Below are 19,344 nucleotides of genomic sequence, written 5' to 3'. Positions count from 1 at the left end.
CCTGCCCACCTATAATGTACTTCTTTTCTATCTACTTTTTCTAGCCTATTGATTTGTAGATGCATTGTGTGAAGAACAATGGCAGTTTTTGATGTCAACTACAGTAAATGTGACCTGAAAATTCGATAATGGCATCTGATAATTAGAAGGGTCCGCATCGACTGACTTTGTTTGTGCAGTGAATTTATCTTTGGCAGAGGGCATTGAAGTGAAGCTAAAATATACATCATTCAAGTGGTTTTTTTTTGCTGGAGCTACAATTACCTGATTACGACAATGATCCCATCAAATATGTTATATGGGTTCTTGATGTAGCCAAATGGACCATAAACCAAAAGCTTTAAAACCATTTCCAGGGCAAATAAGCTTGTAAAGACTATATTACTGATCTCCAGGGCATTAGTCAATTCATCTGGCTGCGGGAAAACAATACATTTATGTGAATTATTCATGGCAAGCATAGTCAAAATAGGAAGGAATACAGATTATTCAAGGTAGATCAAATAAATCACAAGTGTAACATAATCTTCTCAATCTTTCCATATAAAGAACCAGGAGAAATGATCATACTTGATAAAATACACAGGCTATAAAAAGAGATATCAGGCCAGTACTCTGTGGATGATGCTTATCTCCTATGTACTTCCTCAGCTTTGGCCTAGCTCTAATCAATAGACCATACACTGCTCTCTGTAGGGTGTGCTATAGCCTGTGGTCTGCTTACTGCTGATGACTGACAACAGATCGATATCCCACCAGCTTCTCCGGACACCTCCCTGATCCCACTTAGCTTATCACTACATCACTGCCAACTACTAGCGCAAATTGTCTCACTCATGGTGAGTGCGTAACATGTGTCTCATTTTCCCACTGGGCGAGAGACACGTACAACTTTCTGTTTCGCTGGTCCTCTTAGCTACGAAGAAGGTGTAGGTTCACCGATCAAATTTAAAGCTGATATGCCCACAGATTTCACCACTGAAAATAAACTGCACATGTTATATTACATAGGCTTTCAAAGTAAGTACACCTGTCTCATCAGATCTACAAAATCTATGTCAGGATGGCTGTACAAGTTTTTTTAAAGTTTTTTTTTAACTTGTTTTTATTGATGTTTTAAATTTTAATTAACAAAAGAAAAACAACCTAGTAACCCAAGATTGAAAAGTTTAGAGAATCACATACTATGTACAATAAACACTAAATGCACATAGGCTTTGTACATACCAGTTTGTATCTCAGAAATGTATCTTGAATTTATTCTGGATGTAAGAGGGCAAAATAGCAATGAAACGTTCTCGTGTATTAAAAAACTTTTCTACTTTTGTTTTGTTTTTTTAAGGATAGAGCTTCCACCCAAATCCATATGAAACAAAATGGTTAGAATTTAATAATTCTTGTTGGGGAGCTCGGGGGAAAATCCAAATTTGTATTGCTTTTTTATGTAGCTGCTGATAAAACATTAAAAAAAAACCCAACTACATTTACTACATTTAGCAAAGAGCCTTTGTCGCAACAGTATTTTCTAAAGTTTATAGTCAATCTTTACTCACCACACCTGATTGATAGCTCCTCAGAATCCCTCTTCCCTGCTGAGATCTCACACTGCACAGTATATGCTGCAGCTGTTAGAGAAGCTGAATGGGCAGAGACCAAATACACTTGGCCTCATGAGATCGCTATCTCTTTAGCTGGACTCATTTTAATGTCAGGATTATACAGCCATTCTATAATAAGGATTTCTAAAGTAAGTACCTCAGCATCATCAGGTCTAAGAGATATCTTTAATAATGTATGCAGTTTGTATTGTGCAATCTGGTAGCATATCCATTTCATTTTTTAACATGTGTATTCATCTGTAACCATGGCACACAAATGTTTTCAATAGCTTACCTGTTCGTGATATTCGATCCCCATGCTCAAAGTATTTATTAGGATCGCAATCATTATACCTCGTCCAAAGTATTTGCTGTCCACAATCTTTCTAAATGTCTCGCACACCACTCTGCACCCCTTCATCAGCTTAGTAGGGCTTTTCATTAACGTCTTTCCCTTTTTTTGCTCGATTTTCTCATTGCACTGAGTATCTTGACTGAACTCGTAGCCTCCATCACTGTCGGACTCCATGTCGTCGTTGTCGGGCACGTCCGGCTCTTTGCAGTGAGAACATATTTCTGGATCTAAGGATTCAATTTCAGGAGTCGCAGCTTGGACCGAGATTTTACAGGATCCTTTGCAGATACCTAAAGTCATATGTAACTGATGAAAATAACAAAGCTTTCCCAAAATCTCAGTGAGCAGCAAGTGACAAATTGCAACTCAGGCATCTCACATACAGTGACATTGTGGAAAAGTGCAGAATGGAAATAATAAAAAAAAACCTTACATCCATAGCAAAGCAAAATACAGACTCAACACCATATCACATACTTTGCCCTTACTTTGCATTAGTATTGAAGTTGTAACACTGTATGTAACTGGATACACTATGCTACAATCCAAAAGGAACTTTTGCAAGTAATATTTAAAAGGGACTTAAAACCAAATAGCAACTGATCAGTTCGGGGCAATTTTAAGTTGGGGTAGGAACTGACTATAATGTAATTGTGTACGATATCTGACGGAAGCTGAGAACAAGGTCCTGATGATCATCGTCTTCTCTTCTCTTGCCGAAAAGGAAAGTTGGAATCAACACCAACCATCTCATAAATGAAAACATGAAAAAGTCCATCTTAATGGATCACTACTCATCTTTCAGAGAAATAATCAAAAAAGAACAAGGACATCAACTTTCAATGATGTCCTTGTTCATTTGGTCGAAAGTCCTAGTCATGCCCAGTTTAGGCTTTAGATGATGCCCAAAATGTTCCCTAATACAAGGCTTAAGGCAAAATTAACAAGAATGCTGCCTTCATAAACATATGAGATTGACAGAATTGGCATTATTTATTTGATTTACTTCTCCAAGGCTTTTTTTTTTTAAACATATGAAACTTTTAAGTTAGGACAGGCTATGTGTCCACCAGCCACATTTTACATTTGAAAGTTGTTCATTAAAGGGAATCTGTCAGCAGGTTTTTGCTATGTAATCTGAGAGCAGCATTATGTAGGGGCAGAGACCCTGATTCCAGTAATGTGTTACTTACTACGTTGTGTGCTGTTGTTTTAATTAAACAGTATTTTATGAGCAGGAGATTATTGTCCTTTTTGTCCAACTACACTGCAACACTGCCAGTCAGTGGTGTGGGAGGAGTTACACAGGGCTACATATTCTGAGCTCTGTTAGATGTGCACCAGAAAACTGTCATTCTACCACAACTGCTGCATCCTGTAAGCTAACTAATGCATATCAACAGGAAGCAGGGTTTCTGCCCCTACCTCATGCTGCTTTCAGATTTCATAGCAAAAACCTGCTGACAGATTAAAGTTAACAGAAGAGCTGATGTAAAGTTAGCCTACTAGATTACACGGAATCCCAAATAAGAGTATGTGCACACGTTGCGGACTAGCCTGTGGAATTTTCTGCAAAGAATCCGTATCTCTTGGCAGAAAATGCAGGTAAAACGCTTGCGGTTTTCCTGTAGAATTGATGCGGATTCCTTGCGGATTTTAGTGCGTTTTTGGTTTGTGAGCTTTCTCCCTTGAGCTTCTGGAGGAGAGAGGAGAGAGAGAAAGAATTTTTATGTGCCAGAATGGAAACCGCAGCTGCGGATCCGCAAAAAGAATTGACATGCTGCGGAAAATAAAACACTGCGATTCCACATTTTTCGCAGCATGTGCACAGCGTTTTTGCATTTCCCATTCATTAACATTGTGTGCACTCTGCACTGCAGATTTGAGGCAATTCCGCACGTCCAAAACCGCAACGTGTGCACATACTCTTCTGCTGCGGTGTACAGTACCATAATAACCTATGTAAATCAAAAACCGCAGTGCACACGGTGTAGAATTTTCCACGCGGATTTGCTGCAGTTTTAAATCCGCAGCATGTCAATTCTTTGTGCGGATTCTGCAGCGGTTTGGCACCTGCTCCATGGCAGGTGTCAAACCGCAGGCAAATCCGCAGAAAATCCGCAACGTGTGCACACACCCTAATAGTGTGTGGACTGCACACATCTTCTGCTGAGTAATTCAGTCACCTGGTATTAGACTACAAAGGACCCCTCCCCATACACCATTTGACCAAGATCTTTGTGAGCCTGAGACTCCCTCAAAGAAGCACTTCTCCCATCAAAATATTTATCCCCTTAATATATTGCAATCATCATATTATATAGCACTGTGCACTTACAATTGCTCATTTTTCCTTTCTACCCAGTTAATTCTTCTTTTTTCCATCAGATCTATGACATCACGTGAATAAGAATTGGCTAGCCGATTCCTTCTAGGCTGTATGTAGAAATAGGAGGTACATTTTCCCTGCATAAGTCATGAGTCACTGCGAAAGTCCCTGGCAGTCAGAGGAGTGGAGCAGCTGGGTCAGGAGTTGAAGAGGAGAATGATAAATGCAGGGAAAAAAGACTTCATGTTTCTACATAGAGCAACGAAAAGAGAAGAATTAGCTAGGTAGAGTTATGTCACCGTTGGACTCAGTGGCTGGTGCTCCTGCCTCGGCCGCTGGGAGGCGCCGGACTCCTTAGATTGGTGGTGCTGGTGATAGGAGGGCTAATGTCAAGTCACCGCTGGACTCGGTGGCTGATGCTCCTGCCTCGGCCGCTGGGAGGCGCTGGACTCCTTCGACTGGTGGTGCCAGTGATAGGAGGGCTATTGTCAAGTTGCCATTGGACTCGGTGGCTGGTGCTCCTGCCTTGGCCACTGGGAGGTGCTGGACTCCTTCGACTGGTGGTGCCGGTGATAGGAGGGCTATATCTTCATATGGTCCAGCTCCTTTGAAGCATGCCTCTGTCGTTGGGCATTGCCGTGTGTTAGGCGTCGGATTTCCGGCGCTGGACAGCGGGAATCCCGAGCCTTGCCTCCGACGGTCTCCCATTCCTCCCCAGCCGCAGAGGAGCTTGCTCAGCAAACTCGTCGGTCCCGGCGCTCTGTCCAGACCAGCTCCGTGGGTTTGCTTGCTGCTGCCACCCCTGGTTCAGCTTTGGCAACGCATGGTGCTCAGCAGCAAGATCCTCCAGGGACTAAGTCCTCATGTCGGGCCACTGAGCATGCCTGTGGAGTGATCTCCCATTGGAGATCAAAGGTCATGTGCTCAGGTCCTGCTCGTGTTCGGATTGGCCCATCCGAGAAGCAAGGAGGATCACGGACGCCTGCGGCTATAAAAGGTTCGCATGGCCGCTCGGCCATGCGCTAAGATAGACTCAAATAGTTTGGTGTGTATGATGATGGATGCATGTATCTGGTGTCTGACTCATTATGACACCCCTACCCTTTGATACGTCTGTTGTTAGGGTTTAGAGTCTGAGTCAGCGCCTGCTAGTGGCTAGCCTGTAGGCCACAGTGCATACCGGCCGTCTGCACACTTGCACACGCCATTTATTTGATCCCTGTTGGTATCGCAGTCGTGGTGCCGGGCGCTAGCGGTCTAGAGGGACTTCAGTCCTGCTGTCTAAGGGCTGAGTTCTGTGACGTTACGCTAGCGCTTACTCTGCCGAGCTCTGTGAGCGAAAACAGGCTACGGCATCTATTATTTGCGGTAGTGCGGCTCTAAGTCATAAGAGTTCGCCTCGGTACACTTTGGGTGAGGTTAACCCCGTGTGTGCCGTTATTTCACCTCCATATCGCGTCCGCCATTACCGAGCAGCAGTTAACACCTCTGCACGGTGTACCCCGGGCTGCGAACGCACCTAAACACCATCTTATTATTTGGTGTGTTCCGCCAGCCCTTAACACCGTGTTTCTCCTGTGGGTGATGTTGGTGACAGAGAAGGGGTCCCTGTGCAGGCATCTGGTGGGCGCAGGCTTCGCTCTTCTGTCAGAGGTGAAATGGTTGGTGCCAGTTGTGCATCGCCATCTCACCTGTTTCTGGGGGAGGTCCAGATTAGGTCATCAGGCTGTGAGCCTATGAGAGGTAGCCATGTCCTTCAAATACTTTGGAGCCTGTCCTGCAGGCCGCCAGATATAGTCTTGGTTTCCCCAGTGATCTAGTGTTTAATTGCTATTTTGACTATGACCTTAGCTTGGATTTTTCGACCCTTCTACAGCCTGCCGATTTTGTATCTCTGCTGCTCGCCCGGTTTTGACTTTGACTCCTGACTATGCTTTCGGTCTTGTTTATTAGTCTCTTACTGGCAACCGTCCTGCTCCGGTCCGCTGCTCTCATAGGCAGCTACCCCTTGGGCTCCGCTGTAATTCCAGATCCCTGTACGGGGGTAAAGGGTCTCGGGGTTTCTCGGGGTGCTGTGTTACTTGCAGCTCAGACTCGCAACAGACGGACGTTACAGGTAGAAAGGTAAATTGAGCAATTGTAAGTACACCGTGCTGTATAATATGATGACTGCAGTATATTAAGAGGATAAAAACTTTGATGGGAGGAGGAGTTCTTCTTTAATTTGTATTGGCTTACTTCTCTTTTATAGTGCTATTGTTTTGCTCAATAGTGTGATGCTTATTAATGACCAGGCCTTAAAAGCTCTTAATGCCTGCCTATTTTCTTTCAATATAATTTAGCATTAAGATATCGTAATGGATCTCTAGTGATAATTTTTTTCCTTTACTATTATGTTTTTTTCCTCTGTAACTAGGGCTTATTGAGGACTTTGTAGCTGGCAAAATGTAAAACAATAAGCTTAAGAAGTACATTAAGATTATTGACAGATCTCCTCCACTAAAATTTATTAATATTTACATCTAATAAGGCTGACAATTATAATTGCCATAGATCAACATTTATTTATTACTGTGATTAATATTTCATTCTTTCAGTTAATGGGAAGCTATCATAAATTATTTTTTGTTTAAATCAGCTTTATATGTTAAATGCATTTTTTTAAAAATCGGTAATATTTTTTACATATCACTATCTGTATTAAAACTAAAAATAGAAACCTTGCAATTTTCACTAAGATCTGTGCAAAAATATATATTATCTACAAAGATTAAAAAAATCTATTTGTAATACTGAAATAAATTACCACTAAAATACAGTCATATGTAAAAGTTTGGGCACCCCTATTAATGTTAACCTTTTTTCTTTATAACAATTTTGGTTTTTGCAACAGCTATTTCAGTTTCATATATCTAATAACTGATGGACTCAGTTATATTTCTGGATTCAAATGAGGTTTATTGTACTAACAGAAAATGTGCAATCTGCATTTAAACAAAATTTGACCGGTGCAAAAGTATGGGCACCCCTATCATTTTCTTGATTTGAACACTCCTAACTACTTTTTACTGACTTCCTGAAGCACTAAATTGGTTTTGTAACCTCATTGAGCTTTGAACTTCATAGCCAGGTGTATCAAATCATGAGAAAAGGTATTTAAAGTGGCCACTTGCAAGTAGTTCTCCTATTTGATTCTCCTATGAAGAGTGGCATCATGGGCTCCTCAAAACAACTCTCAAATGATCTGAAAACAAAGATTATTCAACATAGCTTTTCAGGGGAAGGATACAAAAAGTTGTCTCAGAGATTTAACCTGTCAGTTTCCACTGTGAGGAACATAGTAAGGAAATGGAAGAACACAGGTACAGTTCTTGTTAAGCCCAGAAGTGGCAGGCCAAGAAAAATATCAGAAAGGCAGAGAAGAAGAATGGTGAGAACAGTCAAGGACAATCCACAGACCACCTCCAAAGACCTGCAGCATCATCTTGCTGCAGATGGTGTCACTGTGCATCGGTCAACAATACAGCGCACTTTGCACAAGGAGAAGCTGTATGGGAGAGTGATGCGAAAGAAGCCGTTTCTGCAAGCACGCCACAAACAGCGTCGCCTGAGGTCTGCAAAAGCACATGTGGACAAGCCAGTTACATTTTGGAAGAAGGTCCTGTGGACTGATGAAACAAAGATTGAGTTGTTTGGTCATACAAAAAGGCGTTATGCATGCGCTGTATTGTTGACCGATGCACAGTGACACCATCTGCAGCAAGATGATGCTGCAGGTCTTTGGAGGTGGTCTGTGGATTGTCCTTGACTGTTCTCACCATTCTTCTTCTCTGCCTTTCTGATATTTTTCTTGGCCTGCCACTTCTGGGCTTAACAAGAACTGTACCTGTGTTCTTCCATTTCCTTACTATGTTCCTCACAGTGGAAACTGACAGGTTAAATCTCTGAGACAACTTTTTGTATCCTTCCCCTGAAAAGCTATGTTGAATAATCTTTGTTTTCAGATCATTTGAGAGTTGTTTTGAGGAGCCCATGATGCCACTCTTCATATTAGAATCAAATAGGAGAACTACTTGCAAGTGGCCACCTTAAATACCTTTTCTCATGATTTGATACACCTGGCTATGAAGTTTAAAGCTCAATGAGGTTACAAAACCAATTTAGTGCTTCAGGAAGTCAGTAAAAAGTAGTTAGGAGTGTCCAAATCAAGAAAATGATAAGGGTGCCCATACTTTTGCACCGGTCAAATTTTGTTTAAATGCAGATTGCACATTTTCTGTTAGTACAATAAACCTCATTTGAATCCAGAAATATAACTGAGTCCATCAGTTATTAGATATATGAAACTGAAATAGCTGTTGCAAAAACCAAAATTGTTATAAAGAAAAAAGGTTAACATTAATAGGGGTGCCCAAACTTTTACATATGACTGTATGTTGGAAGAGGCTTAATTACTAGGATAAGATGGATTATATGAAATATTTTGAATAATTACCTTAGACTCCCTCTAGGAACGTGCAGAGTAAGCTAGGTGCACTTAGCCTATCTATGTATTACATAGCCATTGGCTAACCATTTATTCGAATGACCAGCATGCAATACTACCTTTCTCCAGCAGTGGCCACTGCAGAGGCAATGTGAGGCAAAACAGATCGAAAGGGGATATACTGTATACTATAGAGACCACGTGATGAACAAATCTGCGTCTAAGGCTGGTTTCACATTTGCGTTTTTTAGCGCTGGAAAAAAACGCTAACCTGCGCATGCGTTTTTTTCCCCTATCTTTAACATGGGTGCGCATACCTGCGCGCTTGTAAGCGCATGTATGCGATTTTCATGCGCTGCGTTTTTTTGGGGTGTGCGATTGGATTTTCCAGACGCATCATGTTGCATTTTTTGGCCCTGCAAAAAAGCGCATGCGCACATATGCGCACGTTTTGCGCTAAAAATGGCCATTATAGCCTATGGATGCGCATATGTGCGCACTGGCATGCTCATGTAAGCGTTTTTTTGCATATGCGTTTTTTTTTTTTAACCATGGAATTTAGGGGTTTGAGTTAGAGTTAGGGTTAGTTAAGGGGGTTTAGGGTTAGGGTTAGGGTCAGGGTCAGGGTTAGGGTTGGGTTTTGGGTCAGGGTTAGGGTTTAGTATGGTTTGGTTAAGGGTTAGGGTCAGGGTTAGGGTTAGGGTTAGTTAGGGTTTAGGGTTTGGGTTAGGGTTAAGTATGATTTGGTTAAGGGTTAGGGTCAGGGTTAGGGTTAGGGTTAGGGTTAGGGTCAGGGTTAGGGTTAGGGTCAGGGTTAGGGTCAGGGTTAGGGTTAGTTAGGGTTTAGGGTTTGGGTTAGGGTTAAGTATGATTTGGTTAAGGGTTAGGGTCAGGGTTAGGGTTAGGGTTAGGGTCAGGGTTAGGGTTAGGGTTAGGGTCAGGGTTAGGGTTATTAAAGTCATGGTTTGGGTAGTGTGAGGGGCCACCTAAAAATGTTGGAAAAAACGCAAACGCGGTAAAAACGCGCTAAAAACGCATACAAACGCATAAAAACGCTGCGTTTTTTTCATGCATGCTCATAAAAATGCTTGAAAAAAACGCAGCAGTTGTATGCTTATGTATGCGTTTTTTCAATGCGTTTTTTTGCGGGAAAAACGCGCTGCAAAAAAAAGCAAGTGTGAAACTAGCCTAAGTGGGGTGATCATGGTGATGCATCCCCTTTAAGTATTGTTGTGAATATGGCTATGAATTATTTAGATCTATGAGAATCTCAATCCATGCTTTCAGTAGTGAGTTTGGTATAATTTGTGGTAGAGTGCTGTTATAACGTGTATTGAATTATATTCCCACTTGACTGCATATTTGGTGAGAGTATAAATTATTTACATTTATATGCCAAAGCAAAGCATGCATGCATCCATATATCTGTCGCAGAACCATTGTGGAGGGTCTTCCACAAGCTACTTGGCTTAAAGGGGTTCTCCAGGAATAGGAATAAAATAAACTAAATGATATGTCATTTTAAATGATTTCCTAAATACATTTAATTAGCAAATAGAAATCGTTTTGTTTATGGTGCAAATCACTATAGAGTTAAAATGGCCTCCATCTTGTTGAACTACCAGAAACCTGTCCTAGAATTTTAGGACAGATGCCTCTGAGCATGTGCAGTAGGTAGGTCCACTGCTCTGATCTGGAGGTAATCTATACAATGTAAAGTCATAGAATCATAAAATCACAGAATGTTAGATTTGGAAGGGACCTCCAGAGTTATCGTGAATCCAGGCTCAATACAGGTTCACTAAATCATCTCAGACAGATGTCTGTCCAGCCTCTGTTTGAAGACTTTCATTGAAGGAGAACTCACCCTCACCACCTCTCGTGGCAGCCTGTTCCACTCATTGATCACCCTCACTGTCAAAAAGATTTTTCTAGTAACTAATCTGTATGTTCTCCCTTTCAGTGTCATTCCATAGCTTTCCATCTACAAACGAGAAAAAGGATGATCCTGCTACAGTGAGACAGCCGTTCAGATATTGGTAGACAGCTATTAAGTCTTTTCTTCCTTTATTTTTTGCAAGCTAAACATTCCCAAATACTGCAACCTTTCCTAATAGGACATACTTTGCAGCCCGCTCACCATCCTGGTAGCTCTTCTTTGAACTTGCATCAGTTTTTCAATGTATTTTATAAAATATGGTGCCCAGAAGTGGTCACAGTATTCCAGATGAGGTCTGACCAAAGAGGAGTAGAAGGAGACAATTACTTCTCGTGATCTAGACTCTATGGTTCAGAAAGACAGGGCCTTCAGAAGTTCTTGTCATTTCTTACTTCAGCACCTCTGGTATCACCAGCAGAATTAGTAGAGGACATCTTCATATATAGTATATGAAGGAAGGCAGAGCTTCCAACTGCACATGCTCACAGGCATCTGTCCTAACATTCTAGGACAGGTTTCGGCCAATGTGAAAAGGTGACTGCCATTTTAATCCTATAGTATTTACCTCTCTAGACAAAACCATTGTGATTTTCTAATTAAATGTATTTAGGAATCTGTTTACAATGACATAATCTTTAGTTATACATATATATTCTATTCCAGGAGAACCCCTTTAAAGGTACAGGAGAAGTTTAATAGTTAGCCCAATTATGAATAAAATTATATATGTAATAATAATCACTCGCCTGCTTGCATGCTTGTGAAGTTTAACTAATTCCGGCTGAGACAGAAAATGACGGTCTCTCTTTGGCAACCTGGCAAGCATTAAACAAGAGAAGCACCCAATCACCTTTAAGGTGAGGCTTAGTATCATCCACTAGTTACCAATATTTTTTGTACACAGAACATTCTGAGACGTCAATCAGACAGACAGAAGGACAATCAATATAGATAATTAATAATAATGGAACATCTGTTACTCCTAAAAAGGGTTGTCCAGCAAATAAAAATGATTTTTAAAAGGGCTCCCACTGGAATAAAAATAATAAAGAATTGATAATTACCCTCTACAGTTCCCGTTTTGACCTGTTCTCTATTTCCTGGCCCTGAAATAGCAGGAAATACCCGCTCAGCCAATGACTGACTGGTATGTGTAACCACTGTGGCTAGTGATTGGCTGAATCAGCTTTGTATTTCTTGTATGTTGAGATGGGACCAGAAAGTAGTCACTAGCAGGAACGGTACACGTTTCAGAACGGGTGATCCAATTGATCGACGTGGATAATAAATAATAATTTTTTTTACCAGTCTGAGACCTTTTAAAAAAATATATTTTTTTCTTGCAGGGCAACACCTGTGAAACACCCAGAATCCATACATTAAAATAACAGATGCTTCTTACTGTCCAAAATGTCATTATGTGTTCTCATACCTGTACTCTGGGTCTCTAGGAGTCTGTTCATTGAACTGTACATTGGCCCAGTGTAAATGCTGGGGTCACTTGAGATCACAAGGCTTTCTGAAACTTCCCCTTGTTCTGTTTTCTTCTGTAATTCTGGTGACACACTTGGGTGTACGGTAGGATAGTTTTTATTTCCTACAATACTTGTTTGGAGAACATCAGAACTTGCCACAACTGTGCCAGGCTGGGCAAAGACAGGCACGCAATGCACAGGTTCTAGATGACAATCGGCATGGTAAATGCTGTGAATGGATTGCGTGTTGGAGGCTGAAGCAATGGGGGAGGTCGGAGCTCCAGAAAACGATAGCATTAGTCTGGTTCCATTATGAGGAGAATTGGTTTCCACTTCGCTGAGTTCCGGGCTGGCCTGTGGTGCTCTCAGGCTGCCGTTTCCCAGGTGATAATGATGGTGATGATGGTGATGGTGATGGATTAGATGGTGCACTGAAGACCTTCTTCTGTGTTTGCGATTTGGTTTTTCATTGGTGCTCTTCTCTGCAGGACTAGACGTGAAACCAAGTTTAAAGACTGCTGCTCTGTAGAGTTGGACAATCTGTTTACTGGCCTTACGGGTCACATACACCAAATACTTGAGAAGCTCATCATAACAACTGCCAGGCTCAGAGAAGCTGGCCAATGTGCTTGCATTGGAAAGAAAACGGACTCTCTGTTCCTTCATAAGTTGGCTTTCCCGCTGCTTAGTTTCGGAAAACTGAGTAGCTATGACCACTAGACATAGGTTGATCATGAAAAATGATCCAATCTAAAGAAATTCAAAGCAGTTCTGTAATTAGTACAAGAAAATCATGGAGAACTACTTTCTATCCACAACATATACAATTACGACTCTAATATGCTACAATAAGTAGTAAGTAGTCTTACCTATTTTTTGGGAACAGCTCATTCCATACTCTATTACCTGATTCATTAGATAAACTGGGCTAAGTAAATCAAAATAATCTCAGAGGTCTCCCCGAGGAATGATCTGACCATGACTGAGTCTGCATCACTAAATTTCCTTGTATAATTTGGATTATGTAAAAAAAAAATTTAGATGCAACTTATTGGTATAGAGCCTTGTGGCATCTAACGATAGAGATGAGAATATTAGGGAGCAGAAATGACTTGTATTTGATTCAGTATATTCAAGAGGTTAGAGATGATGATTGAGATAGGGTAGACAGAATAAATAGTTAAAGGGAATCTGTCACAAGGTGTACACTGGACGTGGACAGAAAGGTTCCAATCAGTGGTGTGGGTGGGGTTACACAGAGCTCAGCATTCAGAGAACTGCTAGATCTGCAGCAGAGAAAACAGGGATTTTATCAAAATGACAGCAGCCAGCTCAGTAAGTATTGCTGGAATCTCTACATACATCATGCTGCTCTCAGTTGAGGTAGCAAAAACTTTGTGACAGATTCCCTTTAACCAGTCCGTGGGCAGAAACTTATAAAGTGTAACTGATCAGATGGAGAATTATTTACATAAGAAACAAAGCCAGTAAAAATGTATGACCTCTTTTACTTTAGAGCTTACCTCCCTCACTCTTGCATATGGAAGACGTCAATACTCAGGAGTTGAATTCAAACATGCAGTTTTTATTCAACACGTTTCAAAGTGTCAAGCACGTCTTCTTCAGGAAATGATGGGGTCATTTCCTGAAGAAGTGCTTGACACTGTGAAATGCATTGAATAAAAACTGCATGTTTGAATTCAACTCCTGAGTATTGACGTCTTCCATACACAACAGCGCGAGAGTTATCCACAATTTTTGCCTTGTCTTCTTTCTCATCAGTTTGACGACCCGTCAATCCGCAGCAGCTGTACAATGATTTACAAACGCTTTTAAATCATGGATGAGATTAGCACAATCCGATTATAAATTATAACTGTATGTTGGATAAGACCCTATTTGCATTATGTTCTCCCTAGTGTTTTACTTTAGAGCTTAGGAGTCCAGTGGGTGGTCTTACTCGCTGAAAGTTAGTTCACTATGCTCAGTCATACAGAGTAGGATGTTAGATCACCGCCTACTGGACTCCTAATTGAAGAATGAGCAGAAATTTACATTTACGATTATATACAGTATATATATATACTGTATATATATATATATATATATATATATACATATACACACATATATATCTATATCTATCTATATATATATATATATTTATATATATATATATATATCAATCTGCTCTATAAAACCTTTTTTAATACTGAGGGGGGCATATGGTAGCAGATAATTATCTTTTTGTAGACCTAGAAAATGTTGGCCTAATTGTCAAGCACTTATAGCCTATGACAGTGCTGGGTTGCATTTGTACAATTTTTCTATGTAGCATGTGTGCTTGTGGTATCGTGTGAATATTAGATACATTGGAAGACTTTGTTAGTGTATAGGCTGGAAGTTGATGCCAAATATGATGTGAACCTATCATACATTTAAGAGCTTTAAACATTTGTTTTAGTTTGCATTTTAGATTGGAAATATACTTTTTGTTATGACCATGGGCATTCACATAAAAACACAATGCAGAGGAAGAACCACTCATTGTGCCGCTAGGACAGCAGTCGTGGCTGCCGGCCAGTATCTCTTGTAGAGAAAAGGGAAAGAGGTACTAATAAACATTTTGCATAGAATACTGTATGAGCATTGCGGATGCATCCAACTCACACATAACTAGTTTGACTTTGGTTATTGCTTGAAAAACAGTGATAAATAGTAACAATATATTCTCTGTGGGGGTCCATAAGCTCATGGGTTCATTGGTATGAAACAATAAATTTTCCATTTTCTATAGGAGACCTGAAAAGCTCTCCTGAAAAGCCTGTGTTAGTAAATAATTGTAATCTTTGTAATGTAACAATTCTGGAGCAACTTTTCTCTGCTGTTTGCATTTTTCACTCCTCCCTTATTCCTGTTAGGAATTTCTGAATAAATTTCCAACTGGGTGTTACTGTATCCCTTGTCATATGGGTGTGTCTTTACCATCCTAATAGTTAAAGCACTTATTGAACAATGTCAGACTGTGTAGACACACACCCAACTTGTAACACCAATTTGTCAATTTATTCATACATGTCTAGGAAGAATAAGATTAGTTGCACAAGGCAAAACGCTGGTATACCTGAAAAAGATGCTGTTGTCATGGTATGGACAGGGTTCTTGCCCTGCACTCACATGGTTAAGTGTTCGTGGCCTCTTTCTGGATCTGGAAGGGGCATTTATACTCACTCTTTACCAGGGTTCTCTGTCAGCTATACATTTGCCCTCGGCTTAGTGTAAGTGACCCCTGTGCGTTTGTGCCTTGTGCAGTGTGCATGCTTCTGTGTTTGATATCTTGGCTTCTGACCCGGTCTGTCCCTTTTGTGCGCCTGCCTGCTGTTTCTGTACCGTCTATTGCCCATTCTGGTTTACTGATCTCTTGCTAAGTCCTGACTATCCATTCTGCCTGCTGATTCGGTACTGTTTGTCTATTTTCCTGGTTTCTGACTTCAGCTATGTCTCTGGTGATTCTCCTGTCTACGCCCCTGGTACTTCTGCTGTCCATATGGTTTGATCCTTAGCCTGTCCCTGACATCCCTCCTGTCTAGTGCTCATCGGCGCTTCTGTTTGTGCTATACCTGCTGGTAGGATCTTTATTTCTGGCCGGCATCTCTCTCTGCTCCTGCTCCCTCTGGGAGACCTGCAGCCGGCTCCGCCCCTTGGCAGTCACGTGCTTCAGGTCCTGTTTGCCTGAAGCATGCATCTCCACCGCTGATGCCCAGCTCCACAGGTATCTTTTAGCATAGTTTGTTCTACTCAGGACACACGCACTGGCTCAATAAGCAAGTGCAGTGCAGTGTTCCTGACAGCTGTGTGCACATATCCTATCAGAACGACACAGAAGTTTTCATTTTGCCTCCCCATTGTGTAGATATTAGCAGTCAAAGTATTTGACAACCATTGAGTTAACTTTAGTTAAGCCCAAGTGGGTGTTATTAGATATTTTACCAGGGGGCGTTTAGTTCTCCCTGTATCAGTTGCTATTTGGGAACACCCATTTAGACTTAACAAAAGTTAAAGGGACTCTGTCAGTGGGTTTTTGCTATGCAATCTGAAGAAAGCATGCTGTAGGGGTTAAAACACAGATTTCAGCGATGCCTCTCTTATCAAGCGCCATCTGATTGTTTCTTGCCATGATCATTGCTCAGACACAGTAGTATGTGAGCCCAAGTCCGATTCCGCCCCTTTCTGTGATAATCAGCTCACTGACATTATATATACAGAACCTGGTGTGGGTGGGGTTAGCTTTCTCTGCTCAGCTGCTTTGCTAAATCTAAAACCAATCAGGTGTCAGAACCCCTGCACCAAGTAATCTAAGTGATATATTGTTGGACTCAGGGTCTCTTTTCCTACATTATACTACTCTCAGATGGGGTAGCTAAAACCCTGCTGACAGATTCCCTTTAACCCATTGGTGCCAAATACTTTGACTGCTAATATCTCCGCAACGGAGAGGTGAAATGAAAAGCAAACAATGTTTTATTCTGCTTGTGCAACCACTATTACACTGTATGTCTAGTTCAACTTGAAAAATGTGGTGAAAAGTCCTTCAGCTCTGCATTCTGACCATGTTAAGTAAATTCAAATATGCTCACCCTAACATTTTCTTGAATTTGGTTAAGGACTAAAAGTTCAGACTTAAGGAACCCAATACAATATAAGAACATGCTATCAAAACCTTTGACAGGCTCCAATTCACATCACAATCACGGTGTGAACAAGCATAGACACACACGTATCTTATAATTTAGTATCATGAAGTCGTTTTGATTTTTGAAGTTGGTAATTTGCCTGAAACATCCTGGGATATGTTGATCGAAGAGAAAATGTAAGCAAGGACAAATCTTTATGGAGTATGTTTTGATTAGGACTAACAGGAAAATTTTAAAGGGTTCTTCAACGACTATATGACCCCTTTTCATATGTCCTAACTCTTCCTAACAATTAGTTTTCTTATGTACTTTTATTGCCTGCGTTGCTACTTTAAGCACATCTCTATGCAAGCCCCGCCACTGTTTCCGGCCTGTTACTTGCGATCTTGCAACCGGAATCTGACACAATGAAAAGAGCACGTCACTGATAGGTGCTACCTTTCAATAAGTGAAAGGAGTCTGAGCACACTCAGACACGGACTTCACTCTCCTCTGCACGGATCCTGCTGATGCTTTGGAGTGCTGGCCCATTCAAATGACAAGTATATTAGGAAAGTGAGTGTTAAGAAAAGTTAAAACATTTGAAAAAGGGTCAAATAACAGTGGAAACCCCCTTTAAAAAAAGGCAAGGACCTAAGATGATGTAAGAAGAGTAAAGACTGAGGGGCAATAAATTAATACATGCCTCAATTCCAAAACTATGTAGACCACCTTAATGAGTTTTTGAAATATACTCAATGCAACTAGATGAAGAACAATATATTCCATGTCTATGCGCATTTATAGAGTGCATGATTGATATATAAAAATAGTATAATTGGTAAATATAAGTAAAAAGGACACACAAATAGAGCTTGATCACACAGAATTTGATAGCAATAAGTTAAAAATCATCATCTTAACTCTGGCTCCTTCTTAATTACAGATCATAACTGGATGATTCATAGAAATGAGGAAACATAAAGCAATTATGCTATTAAATGCTTACAACATATATTTAAGGACAAATATTCTGAATTTTTTTTCACTTGTTTAATCACTTTTTTAGTGATTAAACAAGTTGGATAAAACCTCATGCACATACGTATCGAAGAAATCAAAGTTATAAAAAAATGTGAAGGTTGTATTTCATGAGGTGTATTTTAATACATTTTGGAACTTTGACAAGATCATCAAAATCTAGAACTTTTAAAAACAGATAAAGAGAATCCATTGACACATGGAAGTGCAGGTATACCACACCATTCGTTAGTGGTCAGTATAGTTTTTTTTTTTCGCTGCGCCAAAAAACATAGTTGACTATAGCTTTTTAGTTGAGTCTGTAAATGATGCACAAAACTGTATGGCACACTGATACATGTATCACCGCTATTCATGTAGGGAGATTTTTGTGGCACGTACACTGAATTTGCACCACAAACCTGGTGTGAACAAAAGTTTGTCAAACCAAGATAAAATGTGTAAAACACTCACTAAACACATTTCCTAACCTATTATGAGATATTTAGTGAAAGAAACTGTCAAATAATTTATAAAAACAAAGAAAAAACTTACTATAATAAGAAGAATAAAGTAGATAAAGTTGTAAAATGAGTGAGCATCCATGACAAAATACATGATGTCTACCCAACCTTCTAGAGTTATCACCTGAAATAAAAACAAAAAAATAATGATAACAGATACTTTGATACCAGAATTACAAGAATATTGACTTTCCATGACTCTCTACTTTGCTTGCTCTGCTTTCCAGGGAATGTTAAGCAGTGCCAAAAAGGAATAAAAGGGCAAAAAATGCTCAGCTGAGCAGTTCTACCCCTTTGTTTTAGCAAATGATGGGTTTCTCAGTACCCACACTCTCTCTGATCAAAACTGACATTTCCTGAAGGTGTTGATGAAACCATGAGTACCCTATAAAATAGGTACCCTATAAAGGACTGCAATGAATACTAAATGCATAAACAGAAATGGTCACTGTTTCAAAAGAGGTTTTTCCTCTTATTATATTCCTGCTGCTTCCTTCATATTCTATTTTTTTAATTTATCCACCATACAGTTCTAGAGAGATGGGCCTTTTTATTTAATGCTACCTTTTGTGGTCTATAACAAGAGGGTGTTATTCTGACTCCATCACTAGACTTTAAGTGTGGGGTTCTTGAGACACTGATTCTTGTTTGTTTCTATGTACCAGTACTCACACAAAGAGAGCTCATCAGATAGCTTGACTCGACTGCTGAGGCACGTATGAAGATTCCAGAAGAAGGTTTATTTTCAAGCTGAATTCTTGTAGTTATGCAGAATTACAGTAGGTAAAAAAGACTATTCTGAGCCAGAGCTGTGTATAGAGATGATGCTCACACGAATATGGCTGACAACACTGGCACAGGAGGAAGAAGGGAGGGGTTACTGACATCAGAGCTGGGGAGACACACAAGGAGAGAGACAGGACAAACTTCTAAAAGGGATAAAGC

General features: G+C 40.4%; 1 protein-coding gene across 6 annotated transcripts in view; it reads right to left on the bottom strand.

The window, feature by feature from the left end:
• The window catches only part of CACNA1G (calcium voltage-gated channel subunit alpha1 G), a 341,842-nt gene that overhangs the window by 282,488 nt on the left and 40,010 nt on the right, over nucleotides 1–19,344 (bottom strand). For all 6 annotated transcript variants that reach the window (XM_073588056.1, XM_073588061.1, XM_073588058.1 and 3 more), the window contains exons 6-9: nucleotides 18,431–18,523; nucleotides 12,140–12,932; nucleotides 1,894–2,243; nucleotides 265–416 (exon numbers count right to left, since the gene is read on the bottom strand). In XM_073588056.1, the coding sequence (XP_073444157.1) occupies nucleotides 265–416; nucleotides 1,894–2,243; nucleotides 12,140–12,932; nucleotides 18,431–18,523 (1,388 nt within the window). The remainder of the gene's footprint in view (nucleotides 1–264; nucleotides 417–1,893; nucleotides 2,244–12,139; nucleotides 12,933–18,430; nucleotides 18,524–19,344) is intronic.

This window comes from Dendrobates tinctorius, unplaced genomic scaffold, assembly GCF_039654945.1.
Source record: "Dendrobates tinctorius isolate UK_male_01 unplaced genomic scaffold, ASM3965494v1 ptg000103l, whole genome shotgun sequence".
Classification (NCBI taxonomy): Eukaryota; Metazoa; Chordata; class Amphibia; order Anura; family Dendrobatidae; genus Dendrobates; species Dendrobates tinctorius.
The sequence above is the reverse complement of the archived record's forward strand: the minus strand, read 5'-3'. Positions and strand labels throughout refer to the sequence as shown.